Genomic DNA, 24867 nt, shown 5'->3' with positions numbered 1-24867 from the left:
ACAGACATCAGACAAATGAAGGATGGAAAGGCACCGGAACTTGATGAAATACCTGCAGAACTGCTAAAGCTATTAGATGGAGCACAAATAAAAATAATAGCTGAAATATTTAATGACATATACAAGGCAGGAAAAATACCAGCAGAGTCGCTTAAATCTGAGTTTGTACCGTTGCCCAAAAAACCAGGAGCAAAAGTTTTGAAGACTATAGGACCATAAGCCTAATGAGCCATCTTTTCAAGCTGTTTTTAAAAGTCATTCATAATAGAATTTACCGAAAATGCGAAGAACAAATTGCGCCCAATCAGTTTGGATTCGTGAACGCTGTTGGTACGAGGGAGGCTTTATTTAGCATGCAGGTGTTTCAGAAATGTAGAGATGTCAGCTGTGATGTTTTTGCATGCCTGATTGACTACAAAAAGGCTTTCGATAGAGTCCGATATGAACAAATGATGGAAGTGCTGAAGAGGACAGGGATTGACTGAAGAGATCTGAAAATAATAGCTAACCTGTATTGGAATCAATCAGCAGTGATCCGAATAGATGGAGAATATACAGATCAGGTCAAAATCTTAAGGGGATTGAGAGAGGGATGCATAATTTCACCGCTGATATTCAATCTGTACTCAGAGCACATTTTTGAAGAGGCTCTAAAAGATATTGATGAAGGCATCTCAATAAATGGATTCAAGCTCAGTAACCTGCGATATGCAGATGATACAATAGTGTTTTCCAATACCATAGAATGGCTGCAAAACTTAATGAATAAAATAACTGAAACTAGTAGAACATATGGACTAGATATAAACACCAACAAAACCAAGCTAATGATCATCAGCAAGCAAAACATAACTGGAGTAAATCTGTATGTGAACCAAATGAGAATTGAACGTGTCTCACAATACAACTATTTGGGAACTATAATCAATGAGTCGTGGGACAATACTCAAGAAATTAAATGTCGCATCGGAAAGGCAAAGAGTGCATTCTTGACTATGAGCTTTGTGTTCAAAAGCCATGACATCCCTCTAAAAACAAAAATAAGGCTCCTTAAATGTTATGTGTACTCAGTACTCCTATACGGAGTAGAAACGTGGACATTGAAGGCGGAAACTGTATCGAAACTTAAAGCTTTTGAGCTATGGTTTTACAGAAGGATCCTGAAGATACCATGGACAAACAAAGTCACCAATGAAGAAATACTAGAGAGGATGAATACAACCGCAGATTTAGTCAACATCGTGAAGGGCCGTAAGCTGCAGTGCTTAGGGCATATAATGAGAAATCAAGGCAGATACGAGCTACTCCAGTGCATTTTACAAGGTAAAATTGAAGGAAAAAGGGCCCCAGGACGAAGAAGAATATCCTGGCTTGCTAATCTGAGAGCATGGTATAGAAAGACCTCAACGCAACTATTCCGTATAGCAACTAACAAATTCATCATAGCCAGACTGATCGCCAACGTTCGGAACGGACAGGTACCCTAAGAAGAAGAAGATTCCTTGAGTCCTTTATTGTTCAACCTGATTATGGACGAAATAATAAAAAAAGTAAAAACTAAAAAAGAATAACAAATGGGAGAAAAACAACTTAAAATAATCTGCTATGCAGGCGATGCAATACTAATCTCTCAAAGTGAAGATGATTTACAACGTATTCTGCACCAATTTAACATAACCGCCAGAAAATTAAACATGTTAATTTCCTCAAAAAAGACAAAATGCATGGTTATAACAGCAGATCCAATAAAATGTAAATTTAAGATGGAAGTTCAGATAGAACAAATGATGGAGTTTAAATACCTAGGCATCACACTATCTCGCTAGGGGAGGCTCGAAACAGAAGTGGAAGATCAAGTGAATAGAGAAAACCGAGCCTTACCTGAATGACACAATATGGAGAAATAAAAATATCGGAGAAAAAATGAAAGGCAGAATTTACAAAGCAGTCATCAGACCAATAATAACATACTCGGCAAAAACACGACCCGACACAGAGAGGACAAAAATATTGCTCGAAACAGCGGAGATGAAAACCCTTCGAAAATGGATGGAAAGACTCTATGGGACAGACCTAGAAGTACAGATATACGACGGAGATGCAAGGTGGACAACATTAATAACTGGGTAAGAAACAGAAGAATAGAATGGAATGACCACATAAGCCGAATGACAACAAATAGGATAGTAAGGACAGCGAGAGACGGTTCCCAATAGGAAGACGAGCAGTGGGGAAGATCACGAAAACGATGGAACGACAACTTACTGAAGGCACATTGAAAAAACAGACAGAGATATGTCTATACAAAAAGAAGAAGAAGAAGACACATGACTAAACAAAATAAAAAATTAATAATGATAATTAATTATGCTATTAATTACTAATTCAATATAAAAGAAAAATATGTGGAAGTACGGAACATTCCCACCCATCAAAATGCATATTTTGGTGGGTGGGAATTATCCATTTTCCATTAAAATGAGAATATCCACCAATACCCTACACCTTGTCTAGGTATACGCTCCTACAACAGCTGCACAAGAAGAAGACATCAACAAGTTCTATGGTTGTCTAGAAGAAACTGTTCGCGCTATTCCGAATCGTGAACTCGTCATAGTTTTAGGAGATTTTAACGCCAAAGTGGGGTCATCTAATGAAAATATTGAAGGAGTGCTGGGCAAAAATGGACTGGGGCAGAGAAATGAGAATGGCGACCGTCTAGTGGAGTTCTGTGTAAAACAACATCTTACAATTACAAACACGTTATATCTACATCATCCACGGAGATTATACACATGGCGCAGTCAAGATGGACGCACAAGGAATCAAATGGACTACATCCTAATAAGATCACGATGGAAGTCGTCGTCCATCAACTGTAAAACATATCCTGGCGCAGACTGTGGAAGCGATCATCAACTCCTGGTATTGAACGTTCGACTTCGTTTTAAAGTCCCCAAAAGAAGACCCCAGAGAAAAGTCATGTCTCTAAACTCATCAAAAATCAATGACTTCCAACAAAACCTAGAAGAAGCTCTTTCTTTAGACCAAGTAGATAGTGACCCTTAGAGCACTTTGATCTATCTCAAAGATAAGGTAATCGAGGCTGCAAAAGACTGTGAGGCAGCGGTTTCCACTGGCCGTAAGCCATGGATATCCGACCATACGTGGACTGTGATTCAACGCAGAAATGAACATAAAACTAGATACGGAACAAACGATGAATACAGAGCGTTATCAAGAGAAATTAGAAAACAGTGCCGCAAAGATAAAGCTGATTACATCTCCCAAATATGCAGAGAGATAGAGGAACATGGCTGTCAAAATGAACCGAGGGACTTATTCCAGAAGATAAAACTCCTTACCAGAGAATTTAAACCTCAAACTTGGTCTGTAAATAGACAAGGAAGGTAATTTAAAGACCGATACTGATGAAATATTGGAAACATGGCGAAACTACTGTGGCGAGCTATATAAAAATAACGAGTTATCAGCAGAAAATCAGTGGCTTTCTGACTACCCTAGAGAACCTACTGTCTTACTAGCTGAAGTCAAAGATGCAATTAAATCACTAAAGAGAAATAAATCCCCAGTCATTGATTCAATACCATGTGAAATACTACAGTTACTAGGTGACAAAGGATTACATATTATCATCCATTCCATCTGTGTCGCTGTTTGTAATTCAGGAAAATGGACATCTGATTGGTGTACCTCAATTTATATCCCACTACACAAAAAAGGAACTACTACCAGATGTGAAAACTACTGCACACTGTCACTAATAACACATGCTAGTAAAATCTTGTTGCATATCATCAAAAACAGATTAAAAACCTATCTACATTACCAAATGCTTCAGAAAAAAGTGGGGTTTGTAAAGGGTAAAGGTATAAGGGAACAAATCCTGAACCTGAGACAACTCATTGAAAAGTCTAGAGAATTTCAAGTACCTATGATTATTTGCTTCGTTGACTACCAAAAGGCATTTGATTGTGTAAGCTGGGTAAATCTATGGTCAATTTTATTAGAAATGGGCGCACCAATGCACCTGGTGACACTTATTAAAAATCTGTACCAGTCTAATATAGCGACAGTACGACTAGATCAGAAGTTCTCAAACCAATTCAAGACCGAGAGATGTGTTAGACAAGGATGCGTGTTGTCACCTGACTTATTTAACATTTATGGTAAACATGTCATGAGGATGGTTTTAGAAGGATGGGCCGGTAGAGTAACAGTAGCTGGTAGGAAAATCTCCAATTTAAAATTGCTGATGACACTACACTTATAGCAGCAAATGAGCAAGAAATGTTTGATCTTCTGCGAAGAGATGAGTACAAAAGCAATAAAGTTGTTCTGAAAATCAATAAAGCTATGACAAAAATAATGGTGGTCAACAGATTCGACACTATTCAACTGACTAACAAGTTACAGGAATACCAGATAGTAAACACATTTGTCTATCTTGGGTCTAGTATAACTAACGGTGGTAACTGTGAAGCAGAAGTTCGAAGACGTATTGGGATGGCAAAAAATGCGATGAGTCGCCTATATAAAGTTTGGAAAGACAGATCTGTCTCTCAAAATATCAAGATGAGACTGGTGAATGCCGTTGTATTCTCAATATTTCTATACGGAGCAGAGACTTGGACTCTTCGCGCATGCGAGCGCCAAGAAATTGATGCTTTGGGATGTGGTGCTGGAGAAGAATGCTGCTCATACCTTGGACAGCTCATAGGACAAACGTTTCCATTCTAAACCAACTCAATATTAAAAAAAGTCTGTCCACAATATGTCTGCAACGAATTCTGCAATTCTTTGGTCACGTGGTTCGCAGAGACGACGACAGTTTGGAGAGATTAATTGTTTCTGGAAACGTTCCGGGGAGAAGATCAAGAGGACGATCAGCACCTAGATGGTGTGACCAAATAAAGCATTCAGCTGGAAACTCATTCTGCGAAGCTCTTAGAGCAGCTGAAGATAGAGACCAATGGAGAAACATTGTTAGGAATATTGGAAGAAATCACGATCCTCAGTAATGGGGAAACGACAAGAGAGAGAGATAGAGATAAAATGCATATTTGCATTTTAATCAATATATGTATATTATGGTAGAGGGCATAGCTTCACTAAAGGTTGCCTAAGTTCACCTTTCGCGGTTTTTACGGTAGCGATGCGAGCAAAACTATCTTTGACGAAAATTTTAAAATTTTACTTCGACTCATTTGCGATTGTAAGGGAGCCTTGGTCTCATTACGAATTAGTATGAGCGTAATTAGAATTACCCTCATTTTTATGCCACTTTGTGCGTTGATGCAGAGTATGTAAATATTCTCTACTCCATCTTCGCCAAAAATCTGCATGTAATCGTTGCATTAATTCATCATCATCATCATCACGTAGCGCTACAAGCCTGGGTGGGTCCTGGCTGACTGTACAATTTTCTTCCAATTTGTTCGGCCTTCCATCAACCTAGGGTCAAATGGAATGTTCATTTTTCGGAGATCTGCTTGGATGTTATCTCTCCATCGCATTCTGGGACGTCCGAGTGGTCTTTTGCCTGTAGGAATCTCCTCTCATACCTGTCTTACAAGTCTCTCGTTATGAAGTCTGTGCACGTGGCCTGTCCATCTTATTCGCTGTGATTTAATTTCTTGGACGATATCGGTGTCATTGTAGAGTGCTTTTAATTCGAAATTGGTTCTGATTCTATACTGGTATATGTTAATGTCGTGGTGAGGTCCGAAAATTTTTCTAGGTATTTTTTGTTCAAAACGTCTGAGCTTTTCTTCGTTTGATTTGGTCATGGTCCACGTTTCGCAGCCATATGTTAGTACAGGTCTGACAATGGATTTCTAGATTGTGATCTTGGAACTTCTTGTAAGATTTTTTGATTTTATAAGTTTATCCAGTGCGAATAGACAGCGATTTGCTGATTGGATTCTGTCTTTTATTTCTTCAGTAACATCGTTGTCAGCTGTAATTACGGCCCCCAGATAGTTAAAATGTTGTACTCTTTCGAAATTGAAGGTGTTGACCCTCACATTTTGTCCTATCCTGTCTCTTCGTGTCGTTCTATTTATACACATATATTTCGTCTTCTCTTCATTAATCCTCAGCCCTACTTCGCTTGTTGCTCCTTACACCTTGTTGAAAATGGCTTTTGTGGATAGGATGGAATCTCCAACGAGATCAATGTCATCTGCGTATGCTAGTAATAACTTGGGACTTTGAACCGAGAGCAGTTCGGTTTTTATTTTGGCCGACCTCATTGCTTTCTCTAATACAAGGTTAAAAAGTAGTGGAGATAACGCATCACCCTGTTTGAGTCCACTGTTGATTTCGAAGCTGTTGCAGTAATTGCCTACGATTTAATCGATTTAAAAAATGAATAACCATTTTCAATTTCGTTGCAAAACGAAAATACAGCCGAACCATATTCCAGTCCAATCAGAGAGTGCTGCAAGCACCTCTATCGGTTTCGAAACTTATTAGTCTCTCATCAGGAGGCACATATGCTGCTCTCCCTGATCCAACCAAAACAAACCCCAGCGTGGAGTCCCGAATTGCAACGATCGAAATGGCATAGATGCCCTAGCGGCAACTGCTAGCAAAAGACTAAGTTTTCACTCTAATGGCATATAACATATCCCACCAGAATGAAAACAATGGGAACCTTCTCTGGTTACACCTCCGAGGCTTCTACAATTTGCAAGCCATACGGATGCTGAGACTAAGGAAGATGAGGGAATTCTACAATTTACAATTCACTTCACATCTGCTCAGCGCGGTAAAATTCCAACGAGACTGGTTCCCTTCATACTCCACACAGAGTAAATGTAAATAAAAAATGAATAACCATTTTCAATTTCGTTGCAAAACGAAAATACAGCCGAACCATATTCCAGTCCAATCAGAGAGTGCTGCAAGCACCTCTACCGGTTTCGAAACTTATTAGTCTCTCATCAGGAGGCACATATGCTGCTCTCCCTGATCCAACCAAAACAAACCCCAGCGAGTTGGAATTTTACCGCGCTAAGCAGATGTGACGTGAATTGTAAATTGTAGAATTCCCTCATCTTCCTTAGTCTCAGCATCCGTATGGCTTGCAAATTGTAGAAGCCTCGGAGGTGTAACCAGAGAAGGTTCCCATTGTTTTCATTCTGGTGGGATATGTTATATGCCATTAGAGTGAAAACTTAGTCTTTTGCTAGCAGTTGCCGCTAGGGCATCTATGCCATTTCGTTCGTTGCAATTCGGGACTGCACGCTGGGGTTTGTTTTGGTTGGATCAGGGAGAGCAGCATATGTGCCTCCTGATGAGAGACTAATAAGTTTCGAAACCGGTAGAGGTGCTTGCAGCACTCTCTGATTGGACTGGAATATGGTTCGGCTGTATTTTCGTTTTGCAACGAAATTGAAAATGGTTATTCATTTTTTATTTACATTTACTCTGTGTGGAGTATGAAGGGAACCAGTCTCGTTGGAATTTTACCGCGCTGAGCAGATGTGACGTGAATTGTAAATTGTAGAATTCCCTCATCTTCCTTAGTCTCAGCATCCGTATGGCTTGCAAATTGTAGAAGCCTCGGAGGTGTAACCAGAGAAGGTTCCCATTGTTTTCATTCTGGTGGGATATGTTATATGCCATTAGAGTGAAAACTTAGTCTTTTTAATCGATTTAATTTAACATCACTGTAATCGTGATCGGGAATGATCTTTAAAGGTTCTAATGTCAGCGCAAATGCCCAGGTGTCAACACTGAAAATTCATTTGGATCATTGCTAACAGAACATAATGGACGACTATTTAAGACAGCCTCTATTTGAATGAGTAATGTATTAAATTCTTCATACTGTAACGAAAGAGAACTCTTGGCCGACCCTCGTATAACGATACACAACTCGAGAATGACGCAATCGAATATTCGAGACGTCGGTGGGGGTCAGGAAAGGTGTTCTAGAACGTACCTCAGGTAGGCGGGCTGAGATGATAGCTAGAGATGAGCGTAGAACGTTCCAGAAATAACGGCTAGGGTATATAAGGCACAATTTTTGTAAATAGAGTTAGTGTATAATATAAATTCCAGAGTATTATTTTAACCGTAATTACGCTACAGTGGTGTCGGTGTGGAGTGTAAATAAATTAAAAGACTTTTGAACTTTATTCGTCGGGAATAATCGAAGTGCGTTAATTGTTCGGTATTCGGAAAGACTTTTAAAAGCCTTTTGAGCTTTATTCGTCGGGAAGAATTAAAGTGCGTTAATTGTTCGGTATTCGGAAAGACTTTTAAAAGACATTGTGAAAAGTACGTGTGTGCCGACCAAAGATGTTGCTATAAGAACTTTCCGTAAAACAGCTTCGTGAACAATTAGAAGAGTATGAGTTAGATTCCAGTGGGTCCAAGAAAGTCCTGAAAGCACGACTCGAGGAGGTCCTCAAGAAGAATGGAGATACCCAAAGACGTTCCACTTCCAGTCAGCAGAACAAGCAATCTTATCGAAATTCGAAAGTGTTCGAAAAGATCGATGAAGCTTCTAAAAAGAATAATGAGGAATTCGACGAGACTTCTCAAATAATTAAAGACGTTTTTCAAATGATCGATGAAACTTCTATAAAAAACGACAAGAAATTCGAAAACGTTGCTAAAAAATTTGATGAGACTTCTCAAGTAATTAAAGAGGTTTGTAGACAGAACAACGAAAAACTTGAAGAAGTTTGTAGACAGAACAACGAGAAACTCGAAGAAGTTTTAGAACAACCGATAAGATACAGAAAAGTGTAGACGACAATAAAGAAATGTTAGAAGAGAAGATCAAACAACTAGAGACTCTGGTAACCAATACGAAAGTTCTACCCTCAGTTAATGCAGTAGTTTTAGCCGTAGAAGACAAGATCAAAAAATTAGAGAGGACCAATACAAAAGTGCAACCGTCAGTTAATGCAGTAGCTTTTGATCCTCTAGTGAAAGATGAACTGCCGAGAGACGAAACGTCGCATAATATGAGACTCAAATTACCACCATTTGATGGAAAGTCCTCTTGGTCCATATACCTTAGACAATTCGAAGCTATTGCGACCGCCAATCATTGGACCGAACAAAAAAAGGCTGTTTCATTGACTGCTGCTCTACGAGGTGATGCTGCAGACATATTAAGGTCAACTCCTAAGGGCAAGAAAAATGTTATCAGACCTTGTTCACACGTCTAGAAAAACGCTATGGAGATGCCCATCTACAACAAGTATACAAAGCACAACTTCGAAGTAGAAGTCAACAAGCAAGTGAGAATCTGCAAGAATTTGAAGCAGATGTGGCTCGTATGGTGAGGTTTGCTTATCCGGAGGTGCCAGAAAGCGTTTTAGAAGAAATTGCGGTAGATACCTTCGTCAACGAGTTGCAAGATAGTGAACTACAGAAACTTACGACTAGCAAGACGGAAAGTCTTAGATCAAGCACTTGCTATTGCCTTGGAACACGAAGCAGCTAGCCAAGCTTCACGAAACAATCAAGTACTAACCGTGGAAAAAGGCGATAAGAGAAAATATAAACGTTTGGTGGAAATGGCAAGGAGGGTGATTCGTGACACGATGCCGAAGAGACGCGCGAAGAGGGCTGGAAGAGTTCGTTCAAATACAGATGCTTCCTCGACACGGCCATGCGATGAAAGTTGTAATCACCGGCTTAAAGTAGAGGAACAGCTTTGCCCTGTCAGACGAACTACCGTTGTTAATGAGCAATGGCAGCTCCAACAGTTACAAGACGCCCAAGAAGATGATCCATGCATAAAGAGAGTATTGGATTGGATGCGTCGAGGTGAGAGACGTAGTTGGCAGAACATTAGTGCATGTAGTCCAGAAGTCAAGGCCTACTGGAGCCAATGGAATTGCCTAGTACTAAAAGATGATCTTCTGTACAGAACCTTTGAGAGTGATGATGGTACAGGATCCAAGCTTCAGTTGATTGTACCTAAAAGTGTCAGAAGCATTGCGTCAGTTGCATGACGGTGTATCAGGTGCACACTTTGGTATTACGAAGACTCTGCAAAAGGTTAGAAAACAATTCTATTGGGTGAACTGTAAAGATGATGTAAGAAGATGGTGCCGGAAATGTGAACTGTGTACATCCGGTAATGGTCCAGTGGATAAAAAAGAAAAGGAAAGAGTAGCAATCGACATTGTAGGTCAATTTCCAGAAACCGATGCTGGAACTTATTACGTCCTGGTAGCCATGGATTATTTTACAAAATGGACTGAGGCCTATGCATTACCAAATCAAGAAGCTGCTACCGTTGCAGAGGTACTTGTTCAAGAATTCTTCAGCCGGTTTGGTCTTCCCTTGGAGATCCATTCCGACCAAGGGCGAAACTTTGAGTCAGCCCTTTTCCAAAACGTTTGTAAATTGATTGGTGTCAATAAGACCAGAACAACACCCATGCGTCCTCAATCAGATGGGATGGTCGAGAGGATGAACCAAACGATGGGTAAACACTTATGCAAAGTTGTATCTGAACATCAGCGGGATTGGGACCAGCACATTAATTTATTCCTGAGGGCCTACCGCTCGGCCGTGAATGAAACTACAGGTCAAACATCAACCTGCCTGATGTTGGGTCGTGATATTCGTTTGCCCTGCGACCTAGAGTTTGGCTGCAGACCTTCCGAGGAACAAGTTACGAATGAACAACATTCATGAACTTGCCCGACAACACATCCAGATAGCCAGTGACAGAATGAAAGATCAATACGATTCTGGATGCAAGAATGAAAGAAATCTAAGCATATACCCGAATTACTATACTCCCTAAAACGACACTCGGTTCTAACTGCAAGACGCAAGAGTTAGTCTTGTTCTTGCTCAAATATTGCAGGGTCAGTCTTGGTCTTGGTCTTGCGATAATTAGGCGGTCTTGGTCTTAGTCTTAGTCTTGCGAAAATGCAAGAACAAGACCAAGACTACAAGACCAAGACCGATTTTGGGCAGCACTAGTTGAAATCAACATTTCAAACACATTTTTGTGAATTTTTTTTTAAGTATGATAAAATTATTTTATTTTTAAATGAACTAAGCGTTTTCAGTATAATTCAAAGGAAAAAAAAAGGTCAAGGAAAAATAATGAAAAATAAGCCAACGGTGGCAAATTTTTAAAGATACCTCGAAAAAAATTGGATTTTGTGGTGGGCATCCGAACTTGTCATTGGATCATGGTAAACAAAAAATTCAAAATATTTTATTAGCTTATATGCTTATCGACATAACTCTGTCGAGTTTTTTTAGTTATAACGATTTTTGACTTTTTGGTATCACTCAGAAATCAAAACAACGATTTTTTTGCACAAAAAAGTGCGAGAATCAGCATATTTATTATTGTTAAATAAAAAATAAGTATAAAACAAAAAATATATCGACAGCGCGTTACCTCAAGGAATAAGTTACAATGTCTGTACAGCCTTTGAAAAAAGCAGTTTTGAGGAAAAAGCGTTTAAATCATTGTCAACTTTCAGGGATATTCAACACTATCTCCCTACCTTCGACTCGCTTTGCCGTATCTTCGCGCCAGCGCGCTTGAGCGTAGTGAGAAACGGTCAACAGCAGCTGTTCTCATTTTCTTTTGTCAATTACCCCGCGATTCAAAAACATATTCCGGTGCGCATCACTTTACGATTTGACAGACAAAAAAAATTGAAAATAAAAGTTGACAATACTTTAAAAACGTTTTTCTTAAAACTGCTTTTTCAAAGCCTGTAGACATTGTAGCTCAAAAACTACTTGACCAACTCACCTGGAATTTTGTACATATTTTCTTTAGACATTCCTTGAGGTAACACTGTCGAGATGTTTTTTGTTTTATCTTTTTTCTGTAAAAAAATTCGTTGTTTTTATTTTTGAGTGATACTAAAAAGTCAAAGATCATTAAAACTAAAAGAAACTTCACAGCGTTACTTTGAGAAACTCTAATCTAAAATAAAAATATCTTTTTAATAATCTATCTAATACAATCTTTTTGAATTTTTTGTCTACCATGATTTATAAATTCTTACGTCCACCGCAAAATTCATTGTTTTTTTGGGGTGTCTTTAAAAATTTGCCACTGCTGGCTTATTTTTCAATATTTTTTCTTAAATTTTTTTTGAATATTCTTTGACTTATACTTAATATACTTATTTAATTTAATGATAAAACTATTCTCTCATACCTTCAAAAAAATTCACAAAAATGTGCTTAAATTGTTGATTTCAACCCCTACGCCCCCCTTAAAGATAGCTACGACACGATTTTGATAGGCAAACCCTTATGATGCTGGCCGTGTTTGTCTATGTATGAAATTTAATAAAAATATGTTTCATCCGGCAAGCAGACGGGTACATTTAGACCTCCTATTCGGATCCCGTACGCATATTTACAAACGCTCCTGTACTACGGCACCAGAGTGCTGAAATGGATTAGCCTTTGATATACACTATTATGCTACAAACCCTCATTGATTTCGGCACCTATTAAATTATAAGACATCTATTAAATTATGGTGTTCTAAGTTTTTATTGCAATTGATATTATTGTAAGTATTGTATATTTATATTTTAATTTATTGCTTGAAAAACAGGAATAGAAATGTCTTTTCTTTTCTGAAAAATGTCTTTGGCAGAGCCAATTAGACAGACTTGTTTGTGATGGCCTGCAGATTCAGTCATAAATTTCTTATTTCATAACATACGTACTACAATATTATTTTTATAGATACATAAGTACATTTTGTTACTTTGCTTTTATTTTTTTTATAGAAATGTCGAAATTTTTAATAGAAATGTCTAAACAGCAATAAACCTAGCATACTTAAGAATGTGTTTTTTGACCCTACCCCGAGAAACAAATAAAACAGAAATTATAAGAAAACGTCATTGAATAAAAAAGAAATAAATATTTTTTATTTTTATTTATGTATAAGTACAGATGTAATTAGGTACCTACTCGTATAGAGTGCGTCCATAAAGTATCGCATAAATTCATTATTAGCTAATAAACAATATTATTAGAAATTACCGAACCGGGTCGACTTTTGGTGTCCAAATTTTTTTTACATTAAATTAATTGACACAAAAAGACGAATGTGCGTAATTTATTTAGTTCAAAATACATTTTACTGCTGTTATAAAATAGAAATAAAAATCTTATTTGAGAAATAAACATTACTTTTCGCTTAAATTAAATGTTCAAACTGTCAAGAGGCAGGTGGGTGGCAGCTTAAACATTGAATTTAAGCAAAAATAATGTTTATGACAGCAGTAAAATTATGTATTATGAATTAAATAAACTACGCAAAGTCTTCTCTTTGTGTCAATGAATTTAATTAAAAAATTGTTTTTGAACACCCTGTATAAATAATTGAGTTAATGTTTATATTACTGAATAGAGAATTGAATTTCTTTTCAAACGAGCCCCTATTCTCGTAGAAAAAAATCATCGATTACGTCATCACGTCCAGACGGATGACTTCACTAGTATGATATATATGCCAAAAAATCATAAATTAAAATCAAAAATCGACCTGTTGCGGTAATTTCTAATAATGTTGTTTATTTAGCTATTAACGAATTTATTCGTTACTTTATGGACGCACTTTATACGAGTAATTAAATCTGTACTTATAAATAAATAAAAATAAAAAATATTTATTTGTGTTTTATTCATTGGCGTTTCTTTTTTTATTTTTGTTTTATTTGTTTCTCGGGTTAGGGTCAAAAACACACTCTTAAGTAGGCAAGGTTTATTGCAGTTTCGACATTTCTATTTGAATACAATAAATTGAAATATGCAATACTTACCATAATATTAATTCCAATAAAAAATTAAACACCATAATTTAATATATGTCTTATAATTTAATAGGTGCCTAAATCAATGAGGGTTTGTAGCGTAATAGTGTATTTCAAAGGCTAACCGATTTTAGCACTCTGGTGCCGTAGTATAGGAGCATCTGTAAATATGCATCCCGTACTATTATGACTAACTTCATTTTTAGATCTTTTGTTTGTAGTTCTTTAATTCGAACTTTAATCAAAAATTCAAACTTGCTCTTTATGTTGTCCAAAGCATTGACCTGTCACTGAGTTCCATAATCATCCGGCCAATAACCTCAACATACCTACTTGATACACAATCTCAGTACCTACTTGTCGGAGGTTCATCGTCACACAGCTCATCAGCTATTTTTTCTTTGTCTTTTTTCTGAGAACTCAGATGGTAGATCATTCATGTCTCCTAAGAAAATATCCTTAATTGTCTCGAATGAAGCAAACTCTCTGCAAGCTTTCAAGAGCGTTAAAAGACCTTGAAGGTTCCGGGCAGTCAAATCTGCTGTTAGAGCCTCACTTTCAATTGAAAGTGTTGAGAGATCTCGGTTCTTAAGATCCACTAGAGCCTGCAGGGTTGGACTGACGATCTCAAGAAAATGTCGAGAAATTGGATGAAAAGTGCTCAAAATAGAGCACAATGGACAAAAATGAGGGCGGCCTATGTCCAGCACTGGACGCAAAGGACTGGAGGAGAAGGATGATGATGATGAGAGCCTGCAGAACTTTACCATAGTATATCCATTTGTAGCAGATGGATTTCTACTACAATGTTTTATAAAAAATATCCATTAATTTTATATCCTATCCCAAGAAAAATATTTATTTTTCTATTTTATTTTGTGAGTTTAAATATCTTTAAAATTTCTAAACCGTCCCTGCTTATGCGTAATACCGTTTGTTTCACAACATAGTAAAATCATAGGAAATTTCCTGTTTACTTGTATAAACATTTATTATTCTAGAATGAATCCTCAAAAAGTCCCAGTATATTTCCCTTAAGTTGTGAGCGCTAAAAACCCTATGATATTATTGGTCTGAATTTTGAAAGATCCTTGAGTTGTAGTTGACGATTGGTCAATAGTTTTGGTCGAAAGATCGAGAAGAAATGCATCCGTTGGACGCGAGAGAGACGTGACGATGCAAGGCAGTTCTAAAAGTACGGTAGTTCTGAAAGTATGTTCGAGTAGAACATATCTTTTTTTGTTAGAACTCAACAGACTCACAAAGAAACGCACTTTGCCGGCTTTAAAATGGTTTTCTTTTTATGGTAAAAGAAGTGAAGGACTGGCAGTTTGTCCAGTAAATGTCAAGGAATATTATTACAATAGTTTCACAACATTTACATGGATATATTCTTGTGAAACACTATTATTGTTATGCAGTTTGATTTGCCGGTAAAAAAGAAGTGCGTGGTTCCTGGTTCCTGTTTTTATGATGTTATGGTAACATTCCTGTATTGAAGTATCCCGATTATATTTGATTTGGTATCAATTTTATCCAGTGTCCTGTGGTTCAAAATTGAATGTCTCCCCTCCCAGCCCCGCTTAGAATGGAAAATTTTGGATAAGTGTTTGAACGTGTGACATGGATTTTTGTTTTAAGGTATGAATAATGTTTATTTTAAATAAATTCACAAGTGGATATTAATTTGGTAAAGGTTTTACATATTTAAATAGTTTGTTTTCAACATGGAAAATTTTATTGTAAAGTAAATAAAAAATGGCAGTGACTTTTGACAGCCATGTCAAATTTTTGTTTTGGTACACTGCTAAAAATAAGGTTAAGAATTGTAAAATCATGTATTTGTTTTTATTATTCATTTCTTTTTTTTTTGAGAATATGTTTATTCTCGGAGTAAGGTTTAAATAAACATTATAAAATGTTCACATTTTTATTCCTGTAACCTCTTTCTTTAAAAAAATTATTAACCAGATAACAACTAATACAAGTGAATTAAGTTTTAGAATGGAAGAAAGTGTTATGGCATGGAAGCCATATGATGATAATTTGTAGCCCAGTATAACCCCAACGAGGAATCTACGATGAATGTCCCCCCAGTTGGTTTCCAGTAAGTACTCGATATGAGAATTTGAGGATTTTTTCAAACGGCGTCCCAATTTGTTTAAATAGTAGGAAAGTCCTCAAGTCAGTGTAAGTATCCTTTGCTTATTTGGTTATGTATTTAGTCTTCTTTAAACCCTCCTACCCCTCCCAACGAATCTACGACCCGCCACCGCACAAAAAATGAGCTGTCGTTCGCATGAAGGTTTATGTGTCTGTTCCTTCTACTAGCCCCATTTCGACCCCCCAGTATCTTGGTAGATAGTCTTTCCTTGATCCCATTAGAGCAGACAGGTAAAAACGCTTCACATTAAGTATATATAGCTTCGATCAAATCTAATCTTGCAGATCATCTTGTATTATTGCTTTCAGGTTTCAATTAGGCCTGGATCCCGCGTACCAAAAAAAAGTTAATTAGTAGTAAGCTGAAAATTTGTTAATAGCTTAACGGTCTCTAGTCGGACAAACATCACTGGAACAGGAGAAATTTTAATTGTGGAACAGGTTAAAAATTTGGAACGTCAGACTACGAAAACGTCCCATGTATTTTGTCGGACAGAACTTCCAATTGATTTGTTACCCTTTTAAAAACTCTCATGCAAAAATCAGACTGGTATTTATCACCAACTGGGTATTTTCATGAGTCCGACGCGTAGAACATGTCAAATGACAGGAATTATGTTGGTGATAAATATCAGACTGATTTTTACATGAGTGTTTAATAAAATGGTAACAAATCAATTGGAAGGTCTGTCTGACAAAATACATGGGACGTTTTCGTAGTCTGACGTTCAAATTTTTTAACCTGTTCCACAATTAAAACTTCCCCTGTTCCAGTTTTCCCGTTCATCAAAGTTTGTCCGAATAGACACCGTTAAGCTATTAACAAATTTTCATCTTGCTATTAATTAACTTTTTTTTGGTACGAGGGATCCAGGCCTAAATGACAATGACAGGTATTCTCGGAGAATTTTCCAGCGTGAAGTTGAAGCTTGCAAATAACGAATACATACTGTCCAATGATCCGAAAAAATTATGGGCCTCAATAATAGTACTGGCCGCATTAGCACTAACTTTTAGGGATTCTGCAGCATACAGAACAAAATACGCTATCTCATTCTCCTGAAGTAGTCTGGACTGAACTTCTTTATACTTTCCGGTCATATTTGCCCCATTATCGTAGGATTGGCCTCTATAGTGGGATAGTTCTCTAAGTATAGACCATCTCTGTCTAATTTTTTTAGTATTTGGATTGAAACCTTTACCTGCTTTGTCACTTCTTCTTCTTCTTCTTCGTCTAGCCATTCACTTCCACATCTGAACATAAGCCTCTTCAAGTCTTCATTTCCATTGTTTTTTGTTGTACGCTACTTCTAGTCAATTTTTCCCGGCAGTTCGTTTCAGATCATCTGTCCATCTCATAGAAGGTCTGCCTCTGGGTCTTTTGTGTTCTTATGGTCTCCAGGTTAGAATAATTGTTTTGTGCCATTTGTTATGATCGCTCCTAGCTACATGTCCAGCGTATTCCCATTTCAATTTTAGTGATTTTTGTACCACATCGGTAACTTTGGTTTTCTGTCTTATCCATATGTTTGTTTTCCTGTCCTTAAGTGATATGCCAATCATTGCTCTTTCCATCGCGTGTTCAGTGACTCTGAGTATCTTCATATTCTTTTTTGTAATTGTCCAGGTTTGTGCTCCATATGTTAATGTCGGAATGATGCATGCATCAAAAACTTTAGATCTAAGATGTAGTTGAATTTGCTGATTATTGAGTATATACTCGTATTTCAGTTTGCCGAATGCTGCCCATGCTAACTTTCTTCTTCTTTTTATTTCTTCCGTTTGAATTTCCCTATTTAGTATTATTTTTTGTCCTAAGTATATATATCCTTCAACTTTTTCTACAACTTTGTTGTTTATTATTGTCATCGTTTCTTCGGAGTGCATGACTTTTGTTTTGTTTGTCACTAACTGGGTGAAAATCAGTAACACCTTCTATCTCCGATGTATTTATTTTGAAGTAAGGAACTACTTAAATCATTTGCTTAATGTGGCTGATATCCGGAGTGAAGTCAAATATTAAAAAATAATATTCCCGATCCAAAAGACTTTTATTATCTTTTGCCTTATGTAGTTTTCAGGGAATTATGCAATATTTTCAGGGAATTCAGCTTGTATTCACTTTATGTGAAAAATGGTAATTAATAATCAACTAAAATAGTAAAATATTTTATTTCTGAAGATACAACGATTAAAATGTTATGTGTTTTAACTCCATGTCGACGTTTTTATATTTTTATAAATATGTATGACTTGGTTATATTATAAAACGTGGAAAAAGTTTTACTCTGTTAAAATTGGTAAGTTAATACTTTGAGTTGAATTCTTATTTATCTCTACTTGAATTTCATTCAAACTTTTGCCTTTGGTTTCAGGACAAAAATATTTTATTAAAATAACTAATGAAATAGCAACAACTACTGAAATTATAATATGAATGTATGATCCACCAGGCCCTAAATAATTGATCCATAATATTACGTATGGTAAAAATAATGTCAAAGTGAAATGAATAGCGGTCGACATGCCTGCACATATCATTTTGTTTCTTAATGGAAAAAGCTCTCCCAATAAAACGAATGGTATTGGACCAACTCCAATATCTCCTGCTAAATATGATAATAATGATGCTACAAGTAATAAGTATGATATGTGGATGGTATAACCTACTAAGAGTACCAGAATATACATCAATATAAATGTGGTAGATATGAATATAACAGAGATCAATAATGGTAATTTCCTTCCATATTTATCAATAATAAAAGGTATCACAAAAGATCCCAATAAATGGACAGCACCTAAAAATCAAATTTAATTAGTAGGTATGTTGATATAAGATGGTGTTTTGTTTATTTTAGAGAAATAACAAATTTTAATCTTCTCTTATGCCATGGTAAATTTGGTACTAGTTGACTCCTGTGAAGATTTATCTGAAAGGTACAGAGGAAGAATAAGCAATGTTACATTTTTCCTTTTTCTATCTAGCAATGATATTTGTACCTACGGTAACCATAATAGAGTGAAGCACCAAAACCTATTTGACAAGGTAATCGAGGAACAATGTTTTAAAAATAACGATGTAGGGGAGAGTTGGACAAAACGGGATACAATTCTTGTTTATTTTATTGAAGCATATAACATTTATTGAAGCATACAAAAAAAATATTTTTAGCTATTTTTAATAACTGGAAAATAGTAAAAAAATATATTCTACACATCCCATTTTAGCATACCACGGTTGGATAAAACGGGATAGGTCCACAATATTTAATTTTTTGCATAAAATTATCTAAAAAGTATAATTAAGTAGTAGTCCATTCTTTCACGATTTTTGCTCTAAATTTTAACCCATCAAAGACTGGCGTTGCCATATGGCAACGCAAAACACTATTTAAAATATTAATTCTTACACGAAAATTTGAGACCGAAAAATCGAGATGGCGCTACTAGTTAGTACGTTAACGTTGGTAAATTGGTTGTCTAATTAATGGTGTCGCTAAATCCAAAATTAGTTTCGTAAATCAGTTGTTTCTGACAGCGTTTGTGAAATTGTTACTTCAAGATGGACGTAAGATTTGCGTAAGTAAAATAATAATATTAAAATTCCTTATAAGTGTTTCATTTTTATATAATATAAAGTCAAAATAACGTGTTTAAAATACTTCACATTGTGAGACTGATTCTTTTTGTTTTTATTTGTCATATTACATCCTAAATATCAGTGTTGCCATATGGCAACGCTAGGACGCGCTATTACCGACTTTTGTAATATTATACTGTTTTTTTTTTTAGAAAATGCTTCACACTTGAGGAGGCATTACAAATTGCGTACGATGATGACATAGACGTGAACCAAATCTACATTGAGCCTCCAGAGGGTGATCTGACAGATGAGGACTCTGGCGATAAAGACGGTGGTGGACTTGTCGATAACTTGTTAAGAAATCAACTTCTCGCACAAGCCGAGGTTGTTCTTTCTAGCAAGGATGACACAGACGAAGAGCGAATGGGGATCAAAGATGATCTGTTTGATGAGATAGATTTTGAAAGTGTCGAGAATGAAGAATACTTAAAAGTTGATTCGACAAAAGTCATTTGGATTCGTGTCGATATTGAAGCGACAATCAAACCTTTTCCACAACCTACTTATGAAAACTTTAAAATTTTAACACCTACGGAAATGTTCGAGCTATTTTTCGACCATGACTTAGTAAAATTTTTGATAACGGAAACTGACAGGTATGCAAAACAGACAAATATTTTCGATCTCAACACCAGTATTGAAGAAATGCGAGTTTTTATTGCCATTCTAATTCTATCAGGTTACAACACTCTTCCTGGTAAAAAATTTTATTGGGACTCCTGTGGAGAGATGGGTAACATGTTGGTCAAAGAAGCCATGCGAAGAGACAGATTTCTGACTATTTTCCGGTACTTCCACTGTGCGGATAATGACAATTTAAATCCTGGTGACAAATTTGCCAAACTACGACCCCTAATTAAAAAGTTACAGGATAAGTTTATGGAATATTATGTTCCTGAACAAGAACTGTGCTACGATGAATCCATGATAAAGTATTATGGAAAGCATTCATGCAAACAATTTATTAGGGGCAAACCTATAAGGTTTGGATATAAAGTCTGGAGTTTAAACACAAAATCTGGCTATTTAGTAAATTTTATGCCATATCAAGGAACTGATCCCAATACTAATCCTAAATATCACCCAGTGTTTGGTAAAGCAGCTTCTCCTTTAATTTGCATGCTAAAAAATTTGCCCGAAGACAAACAAAAATTGCGCTATTCCCTGTACTTTGACAATCTCTTTACAGGTTTCAGTTTACTTTGGCATCTAAAACAAATGGGATATGCTGCTACAGGTACCACTAGAGATAATCGTCTACCGAAAAATTGCCCTCTGATGTCAAAGGCCGAGATGAAAAAAAAGAAAAGAGGTGAGTTTGATTTAGCAGTTGAACAGGAAAACGGGATAATATTAGTAAGGTAACAGCATAGTGACCGTCGCATCAACCTTATATGGGGTTTCACCTGTGAATGAAGTAAAGCGCTATTCCCAGGCCGATAAAAACAACATACAGATAGGCAGACCTCAAGTTATTGCAAAATATAATTCCGCAATTGGAGGCACTGATCTTATGGATGAAAACATATCCAGATATCATATAGGAATCCGTGGAAAAAAATGGTGGCGGTGCGTTTTTACTTGGTTAATTGATTGTTCAGTGCAAAACAGTTGGAATTTAAAAAGAAAATCAGGTGATACCATGACGCAGCTTCAGTTCAAGCAAGATATTGTGAAAACATATTTGTCAAGGGTACAGAATCCGGCAAGGCAGGGAGGTCGTCCAAGTTTAAGTATCTCCAGTAGATCGTTTAGCAGAGTTTCCGATGACGTGCATTTTGACAATATAGGACATTTATTAACAAACATCCCTGATGGAAAAAAGAAGAGATGTGCCGCTGAAAACTGCAAATCCATCATGCGCACAATGTGTACTAAATGCAAGGTTGGACTATGTATAAGCTGCAACGTTAATTTTCACACACGATTTTAATTTAAAATTTACTTTTGTAACTAATTAAAATAAATTCATATTTTTTGGCATGTGATTATTTTTTGATCCTACAGGAGACTAGCGTTGCCATATGGCAACATGCTGTTTTAAGAAAAATAAATAAAATACATAATTATTTCTTGTTGTTTTATGCATAACTAATAATTTACTTAATAAATTTGTTTAAAATTATTCTAATTTCAAAAATTTTTAAACTCCGTCCTTGATGGGTTAAAGAACCGCTTGGATTGACATGAAATTTGGTTTACGTATAGCTTACATGTCAAAGAAAAAAGTGATATTGTGCCGATGTGTGCTTTTGCCCTGGGGGTGACTTTCACCCCCTCTTGTGGGTGAAAAAATATATGTCCAAAATAAGTCCGGAAATGGGTAAACTGACTAATTTTATGTAAACTGACTAATGCGCCAAAAAATGACATCAAGATTATAATGGGCGATATGAATGCTAAAATAGGCAAGGAACCGCAGTTCTATGGCACAATAGGAAAACACTCTCTGCACAATGAAACAAGCGAGAATGGGGAGTTTTTGATAAATTTTGCCACCAGTAAAAAGATGGTAATAAGTTCCACATGCTTCCCACATAAAGGCATACACAAAATGACAGGGATTTCACCAGATGGAACCACAACCAATCAAATTGACCATGTGCTGATAGACAAAAGGGCAGCCAGTAGTATCTCCGATGTGAGAACACGACGAGGAGCATGCTGTGGATCAGACCATCTTTTAGTACAAACCAAATTTAGATGCAGAGTTAACAGCAAAAGAAACGAAAGACAACAAAGAACAAACAAACTGGACCTGGAAAAACTGAAGATTCAGGAATGTAAAGAGAAGTTCGAACAAGAAGTCGCAAATGAGTTAAGGACGCTAGAACTGCACTCCATAGAGGGCAAATGGACTAATATCAAAACAGCAGTACTGACAGCAGCAGCGTCCACCCTGGGAAACAAGAAAAAGGAGAGAAGAGCAGCATGGTTTGATGACGAGTGCAGACAAGCAATCGAGGAAAGAAATGAAGCACACAAAATGTACATAACAAGAAGAACACGGGAAAGACGAACATTATTTGAAGTCGCAAGACGGAAAGCAGACAAGACATGTAGAAATAAAAAGAGAGCCTATGAAAATGGACAAATAGTAAAAATGGAAGAACATTTCAAAAACAACGAAATTAGAGGGGCTTACGAATACCTAAAAAAGATAAAAAGTGGGTATAAACCTCAAACAAGTCTATGTAAAGATGAAAGTGGGCAAATAATCAGTGACCAACAGAAAGTCACAGAAACCTGGAAGCATTATTTTCAGACACTACTTGGAACTCAAGTAGACATGGAAGATGAAATGGGTATGATCTACGTAGAAGAGAGTGGAGTAGAAGCTCCAACCATAGAGGAAGTTTTCGAAGCCATTAAGGCCCAGAAAAACAATAAAGCTCCGGGAGTTGATGAAATACCAGCAGAACTATATAAGGTAGGTGGCAACCACCTAGCAAGTCACATCCACGCGCTCATCAGAGACGTATGGCAAGAAGAGAAAATACCCGACGACTGGAAAAAAAGTATAGTATGCCCGATCTATAAAAAAGGAGACAAACTCCAGTGCAAAAACTACCATGGAATCTCTCTACTATGTACAGCATATAAAGTCCTCACGTATATTATAAACCAGCGCTCCAACCACAAGCAGAAAATATTATTGGAGAGTATCAGACGGGCTTCCGACGGGGAAGATCGACACTGGATCAAATATTCACAGTAAAACAGATCTTGAGCAAAGCATGGGAACACGACATTGATGTTCACAACGTGTTTGTAGACTTCAAACAGGCATACGACTCAGTCAAAAGGAACAAACTATACTATATATTGGCTGAATTGGCAATACCACACAAGTTAATAAGACTCATTAAAGCCAAAATGGATGAAACTCAGGCATGTGTACGAATACAAAACCACCGGACAGACTTTTTTAACATTTCGCAGGGACTAAAACAGGGAGATGGGCTGGCCCCAGTATTGTTTAACCTGGCACTGGAGTATGCGGTTAGGCAAATGCAAACTGGACGAGGAAATCTACTGACCAACCGAACGGTTCAACTGGCCGCTTATGCTGATGATATTAATATTATGAGTAGAACATCAACAGGAGCACAGGAAACATATGCAGAGTTAAAAACACAAACAAAAATGCTAGGTCTGGAAATTAACACAGAAAAAACAAAAATAATGACTCAGACGAGAAGAAATATAGTCCCAGAAAACATTATACATGAAGATGACATTGAAACGGTTGAAAAGTTTACATACCTGGGAGTAGAAATATATGCCGACGGATCAGAAGATGGAGAAATAAGGAAGAGACTAACGCAGGCAAACAGAGCTTATTTTGCCCTCTCCCATATATTTCGGTCAAAAAGTGTCCACCGAAATACAAAGATGAGAATCTATAAAACCTTAATTCGACCAATAACATGCTATGGCAGTGAAGTCTGGGTGCTGAAAGAAACATCCAAAAACAAACTCGACACATTCGAAAGGAAAGTACTTAGGAGAATACTAGGACCTGTGAGGGAAAACGGAATCTTCAGAAGTCGATACAACAACGAGCTTTATCAACTTTATAAGGAAACGCCCCTGTCAGACTTCATTAGATTACAAAGATTGCAATGGGCCGGACATGTGATAAGAATGGGAGAGGATAGGCTACCAAAACGAGCACTGAATGCTAGAATGCAAGGAAAGATACCGGTTGGGAAGCCACGAAAGCGCTGGGAAGACACAGTAAACAGCGACGCACAAGCCCTTTTAGGAGTCCGTTTATGGAGAAGAGCAGCCACAGACAGGCAAGGGTGGAGGCAAAAAATAAAGGAGGCCAAGGCTCAATTTGCGCTGTAGTGCCGTAGAAGAAGAAGAAGAAGACTAATTTTAAGTAACTTTTGTTCTATAGAGCTTTTTCGCCAAGTCAACACTTTTCGAGTTATTTGCGAGTGAATATGTTTATTAACAACATCAGATATGCAGACGACACCGCGATAATGGCTGAAAATATCGAAGATCTTCAATTCCTTATTGATAGAGTCACTAGAGAATGCTCCAATAACGGACTTAACATAAATGCAACAAAGACAAAGTTACTTGTGGTTAGTAAACAAGACGTCGGCCCTATGCAACTAATTGTCAGTGATGAATCAATAACAAAAGTTAACCATTTTAAATACCTAGGATGTTGGATAAACGAGACACTAAATCCGGATGAAGAAATTAAAACTCGTATAGAAATTGCAA

At 36.8% G+C, this 24867-nt stretch overlaps 1 protein-coding gene across 2 annotated transcripts in view; it reads right to left on the bottom strand.

The window, feature by feature from the left end:
* Positions 1–18133: 18133 nt before the first annotated feature.
* The window catches only part of LOC126885110 (facilitated trehalose transporter Tret1-like), a 130647-nt gene continuing 123913 nt past the window's right edge, over positions 18134–24867 (bottom strand). For both annotated transcript variants that reach the window (XM_050651537.1, XM_050651538.1), the window contains exon 4: positions 18134–18778. In XM_050651537.1, the coding sequence (XP_050507494.1) occupies positions 18261–18778 (518 nt within the window). In that variant the 3' untranslated portion in view covers positions 18134–18260. The remainder of the gene's footprint in view (positions 18779–24867) is intronic.

This window comes from Diabrotica virgifera, chromosome 5 (genome assembly GCF_917563875.1).
Source record: "Diabrotica virgifera virgifera chromosome 5, PGI_DIABVI_V3a".
Lineage (NCBI taxonomy): Eukaryota > Metazoa > Arthropoda > Insecta > Coleoptera > Chrysomelidae > Diabrotica > Diabrotica virgifera.
This window is presented reverse-complemented; position numbering and strand designations above follow the sequence as displayed.